Source organism: Buceros rhinoceros, unplaced genomic scaffold (genome assembly GCF_000710305.1).
Source record: "Buceros rhinoceros silvestris isolate BGI_N320 unplaced genomic scaffold, ASM71030v1 scaffold48204, whole genome shotgun sequence".
In the NCBI taxonomy this organism is placed as follows: domain Eukaryota; kingdom Metazoa; phylum Chordata; class Aves; order Bucerotiformes; family Bucerotidae; genus Buceros; species Buceros rhinoceros.
In genome coordinates, this window is record NW_010410873.1 from 1 (window position 1) to 6024 (window position 6024).

Sequence of the window (6024 nt, forward strand, 5' to 3'; positions counted from 1 at the left end):
GGAGGGCGGGTGGGTGGAGGGGCAGCATTTGTGAAAATCAGCACAAACAAACAGGAATAGGAATGCAGAAGATGAAAATGGCCCATTTCTTCTGACCGAGTATTTATCCCTGCCAGAAGAGACAAGTCTTGTGGCATCGTCCCCATTCCTCTTTCACACTGACTTTAGTGCCAGTGTGACATTTCCTTTAGCTGTTTTAATTCTCTAACCCGGTAGACTGAGCTGTTGGGATTGTCTGCGAGGACTGCCAGTAGAGGGAGCATGGTAAGAGTGGGAAGGAGGCATTGGGAGAGGAGGAATAGGACCTCCCTGAGCCATGCGACTGGCTCACTGCATCTGTTGGAATCAAAGCCATGAGAGACAACAAGTTTGTCCTCAGTTTTCTGCTGCTTCTCTGTTTACCAGTATGGTCGCTCTCATTCCAGAGGGTTTTTTTTCATGCTCCTGTTAAAATTGTTAACTAGCAAAACCCACTTGTTTGCTAAAACTTCTGGGCAGCTTAACGTGTGCCCTTGTTTAGATTAAGTGACCTGTTCCATATTCTGATCTGAAGGTCTGTTCCATATTCCACAAGGAATGTCTAATCTTATCTTACAGTATTCTTAAGTGAAGATTTTCATTTACGTTTTGGAGACCTGATTTGGCCCATTGCCACCTTACGTACAAAAAAGACAGAACACAACTGTCCTTTTATGTCTGCAAGTTGCATCTTACCTGGCACAAATAACCTGTAACCAAAAAAAACCATGTTCTAAATACAATGAAAAAGAAAAATTTTGCTCCATACTGCCTCAAAATTTTTTTTGTAAGCTATAAACCTTAGAAGCTGGGCTTCCTAACCAGACATCTTAATGGATTATGCCTAAATCTTCACAGCAGGGATATTGCAATCGAGTCAAAAGAGTTAGAGAGTCACTGATTTTTGAAAGTGGGAAAGACCCTGTGGATAAGCATCACCTGATCTTGCTTTTAGTCTGCTTGCATACCTGTACTGGGCACTGCTATGAATTAGCTATTGATCCAGACAAATCTTTCTTCTGCACTTACAGGCATCCCAGTGTGAGTCTTTAGTAAGAATATATATATATTTTTCAGAACTTGTCCATTTCCTTCAAGCAGTGGTGCAGTGGTCTGCGCTAACATATCTAGACTGACACCACAGCATGTCCCTTGGAAACTTGTTCATGAAGTTTATCTGCAGGAGGCAGGTCTTTAAACGCTGCTAATAAACAGCTGGAGCATCAGTTCTCTGGTGTGACCAAGTAGATCCAGCCTCTCTCAAATCAAGAAGCAGGGAGGAGAGCTGTAAACAAATACTACTTTCTTTTCTCTGAAACCTCTCCTGCTCCGTAGTGCTGTAAAAAAATTCCCGTTACTTTTTGTGAGTCTCAGCCTCTGTATTTATTTCTCTGACAACTCCATTTGCTCATGAAGAGAAACCCTCCTCTTAGCAGGGTGTATAAAAAGATAATCAGGTTATGAATGTTTGGATTTGGTCAGAAATGGTACTTACAGGTGAATTCTAGAATATGGGAAAACACCTGTTGCACTTCTGCCTCGCATTTAATGTGGCTGGTTCTTATGCTGAAAGCTATCCTTTGCTTTTTTTTTTTTTCCTTAAGTAACACTCAAAGCTGGCAGTTATTCCTGATCGTATAACTGCGATGGTGGAACATGCAAACATGAAGTCGATACACTGCTTGGATTTATGAAGGGAACAATGATGGTTTTTCACCCTAAGAGAACTCTTTTGAGGGTGTGAGTTGATCTTAATTTGGCCCTGTAGCTATAGGAGAGGAGCCAGTGTAGTGCATATAGTATCTGTTATACCTTTTCTCATTTTTGATCATTTATAAGTTTATAGGTCTGCATGAGACTACTTCATTGTCAGCTGCCTGACAAGGCTTTGAGGCCACAAAGGTGTTCTTGTATACATGTGACTAATTTGAGAATTGGACCTTAAGCTTGGGCTTTTGCTAATTTTCAAAATGGAGTTCGGAAGGAGGAGGGAGGGTCCAGCAGTGTCCCTAAACAATCAAACCAAATTTGGTTTAATTAAGTGTTTTCTCTCTTAATCAGGTAAACAGAATGCACTGATAATGGGTAAAAAAACCTGGTTCTCCATTCCTGAGAAGAATCGTCCTTTGAAAAACAGGATTAATATAGTTCTCAGCAGGGAGCTCAAGTATGTATAATGAATAATAGGTCTGTAAAACAAATAAGTCTGCACCTAAAAATATGTGTGGCAATACATCACAGAGTAATAGTGAATATAACATTTTTGAAACCTGTTAGGAAACATCTCTGCTGTTGGTTCTGAGTGGTATCACTACTTTAGCTTTAATTTTTGAATTGATATTTTTCTTTCTTTTATTTTTTTAATTAATTCACGAGATAATTGTGATGACTTTGTATACTAAGTACTAGTTCTTGCTCTGTACGCAAACCATCTGACAGTTGTCAGTAGCCTTTCCAACTCATGTATTTCTGTAGTTTCTGGTTAGATTGGTGGCACTTAATCAATTTTTTAGAGTTTATTTTTATTAGAATTTAAGAAAAAAAAACTGTCTTTTTTCAGAGCTCTCTTCTTGAATGCATCATCCAAATGTTCTTAAGCAAAAATGTCCATTTGTAATGGTTTATTGCTTTGGAGGGTGTTGGTGAGGTTTGAGCTTAATACAGGGAGGAGCAGGGAGTAGGACTTTTTTACTTGTTTTATTGAATGGAATATTAATGTTCTAGAACTCAAGTAAAAATCTGTATTTAATTTTGTAGATATCTAAATTTCTCAGTTACCCTTTTCTAAAAAAACAACAAAATTTCAGATGTGTAATTTATCATGCCTCTTAAGTCACAGTTATGATTAAACTGTGATTTATTAAACAATTCTGCAGTCAGATGGGAAATCTAACACAGTTTAGCCTCGATAGGCATTTCAAAATAATGAACTAATGTGAAACACGTAGTTATTTGTGAATGCAGCAAAACACATTGTGTGTCTAGATTGTATTGATTATCATGATTAATGGTCCTTTAATTATTTAGTAATAAAACTTTGCTTCTTCTAGGGAAACCCCAAAAGGCGCACATTATCTTTCCAAAAGTCTGGATGACGCTTTAGCTCTGTTAGATTCACCAGAGCTAAAAAGTAAAGTAGACATGGTGTGGATCATCGGAGGCACTTCAGTTTACAAGGTATGTTTAGAGTACTCCTGAATTACTAATTTCTGTGATGGGATGAGGATGGCTCGAGTTCTTTCCTCTTTAGGAGGTGCTTTTCCTTCATGTGATCCAGCAAACTCCAGAGATTCCAATGGAGCAAGTCTTGGAGAGTGAGGTTTTAAGTCAAAAGTTTAAAATATCTGTCCCAGTAACCAGATGTGCTCTTGCTAATGGTCCAGTATCAGACAGTCTTCGCGCTTTGGAGAACTCTCCTTAAATTCCTAAATTGCTATGTTTTTTCAACCAAACCCCATATCGTTATGTTTATTTTACTGAGGTAGTAGACTGACTCTGCAGAGGATGGGAAAAAATGAAAAATAGCCAGTATTTTTAGCCAGAGTATGGCACTTCGTACAGGCATACAGTTAAGAAAAGACGATTTGGAGAGAGCTGACTGGTGATGATGTCAGCAATAAGAGGAGATAATAATACCACGAAAGGTAGCACTCACTCTGTTTTTCCCATCCAGCAATTACGTGTCCCTGCTGCTCCCACTGCCCAGGTTTCTCCTGGTGTGTAGGGTGTCTTGGCACATGAATGGACACCTGACTATCAAGAAGACAGCATGTGCCGCTTTCTTCTCAGAACCATCTTCACACAGTCAAAGCCCTGTATAATCTGTCATGTTTTCCCACAAATACAATGATCTTCCTGTTCTTAACTAAGATATCAGCTGTGCAATGTGAAGATCTGGAGTAAAACCTATCTTCTTTTTTCCCTGTGTTTCCTCAGCCATCTTCCTCCCTTGCTGCAAACCCTTGCTCTCATTTTTCGTTTATACACATGTAAAGTTTAGTCGACTCTCCATGTCTCGACCCACAACCCTAAAGTCATCCTTTCAGACCCTACACAGTTACGGCTCTGCCCTTTTAACTCTCAGTTGATTTTGTCTTCTTGTACTAAGTTCTCATATAACGTGTAATTATTGTCAAACAGTACTGCACAGAAGATTATGGCCATCAACCCTAGTTACTTTCCTCTCAACCAGGTAATATGGACTAAGGACAGCAACAAGCAGTCTTTCTTCTTGTAAAAAAAATTTTAATTAAGAATTGTAAAGCATTTTATTTATTTTTTTGAGAGTTGAGGGAAACAGTTCTGCTCTCCTTCAGTCGTTACATGTGTGCTGGGAAATGTACTCTACTTGTTTGGCTCTTAGACTTCAGTTGTGTGATGAAAATGCTATCATTCTCCTCTTAACAAATTAATGTTCTTAATATGCTTTGTAAACAGGGTAGAAAAACACATTTTCTGATTTTTCTTGCCTTTACAATTTGTGCCTTTCATGAACCTCTTCTCTGCATCACAGGGAATGCACTTTTGTCAAAGGTTGTAGAAAAATAAGTTGCATAAGCAAATAGGCTGTAAAATGTGGTTGCTTCTCTATCCTTGTTTGATTTATGTTTTATAATTACTTTTGTGTGTGGTGAAGTCCACCATATATTTGATGTCCAAATGCATTCAGTCTATAATCAAGTATTATCATACAGAAGTAACCTGAGTCCTTCGCTCTCAGCTATTAAAATGTCAATTTTATGTCTGGAGGCAGATTCTCTTCATACGGGCGTAGCTTCCCAACGTGAGCAAGGAACTGGATTTGGCTTCTGCCTGTAATTCTGCAGGGTGAAGAGTGCGAGCAGAAGCATTTCCCCCTTCCGTAAAATGGCTATGTGCTCATCTAGTGCTGTACAGAGTGATTATTTCTGCTGCTTCTTCCAGAAGTGTCTATGTTGTAGACTTATAATTTAACTGTTTTTCCAGTATGGCCCATACCTGGTAGAAAGCAATGCCATTTTTTAGATTCACCAATACTGGTACTCAGCAATACCAATAGCTTTGATCGAGGGTACTTTGGGATCATATTACTTAAGCTGATCAGCCTAACAGAATTCAACTTAAAATTTCAACTGTTCTTCCCCTTTCAAGCATCTACCATGTTGTTTCAAAAGAATTTTTTATTCGTTTAATTCATTAGGGAGAAATCTGACAGTTTTACACAGGTTCCTGCATTCAGACTAGCTTTGTGATCTTAATTAAAAAGGACTGATGGAAGCCATACACCTCTACCAAAACTACAGGTAATATTTTTAGTGACTGTGTTAGAGGTGCACAAAAGATTACAGGAATATTTCCATTATACCATCTAGAAATGAGTGGGAAGTAAAATAACAATTGGCAGTTGAAGTGAATAATTATATTCAGTACTTGAAGGTATTTGCTTTTAAAGCATTACTTTGATCTTACAACTTCGTATGGCTCAAAGGTTTAGAACTGATTGCGTTTATTAGTACAAACCTATGATGGGGACAGTGTCTGTAGCTACTTGAACAAGTGCCACAGGAGTGGTTTGAAACAGGTAATGCGGAGTACATGACTTTTCCACTTGTAGCATTTCGGAGAGTTCAACCTGAAGTTCAGATCTTGGAAACCAGGTTGAGCTTTATGAGGACAGACCTCAATGAGGAGAGCAGGTCACTCTGGAAAACCCCATACTTTTGTTTTCATCTGTCTCCTGGTCTTGAAGATGTCTTCTCCTACTCATTTACAAGTAACACTGCTGTGCCTGCGGAGTAAATCCTCTTCTGCATCTGAACTGTCGCGGTTTGAAAAGGGGGGCTGTTCCCCCACCAAAAGGGTGCGACGGACTGATGTGTTTTAGCTGGGAATCCTGCCAAAACACACACACAAAACTTTTGATGCTCATTAAAAGTTTTGATAAGAGCTCGTTAATCGGGCTAAGGAAGATAACAACACATGAGCAATAGAAGCAAGAACGTTTAATAAGACAGATGCCCTTGAAGT

The 6024-nt window shown here is 38.9% G+C and overlaps 1 protein-coding gene across 1 annotated transcript; it reads left to right on the forward strand.

Moving 5' to 3' along the window:
* Positions 1-2084: 2084 nt before the first annotated feature.
* Positions 2085-3195, forward strand: LOC104493114 (dihydrofolate reductase; the record flags this gene model as incomplete). The annotated part of the gene is made up of 2 exons (XM_010135743.1): positions 2085-2185; positions 3069-3195. Coding segments are annotated over exons 1-2 (213 nt in total), but the record flags the coding sequence as incomplete, so codon positions are not given.
* Between the last annotated feature and the right edge of the window lie 2829 nt (positions 3196-6024).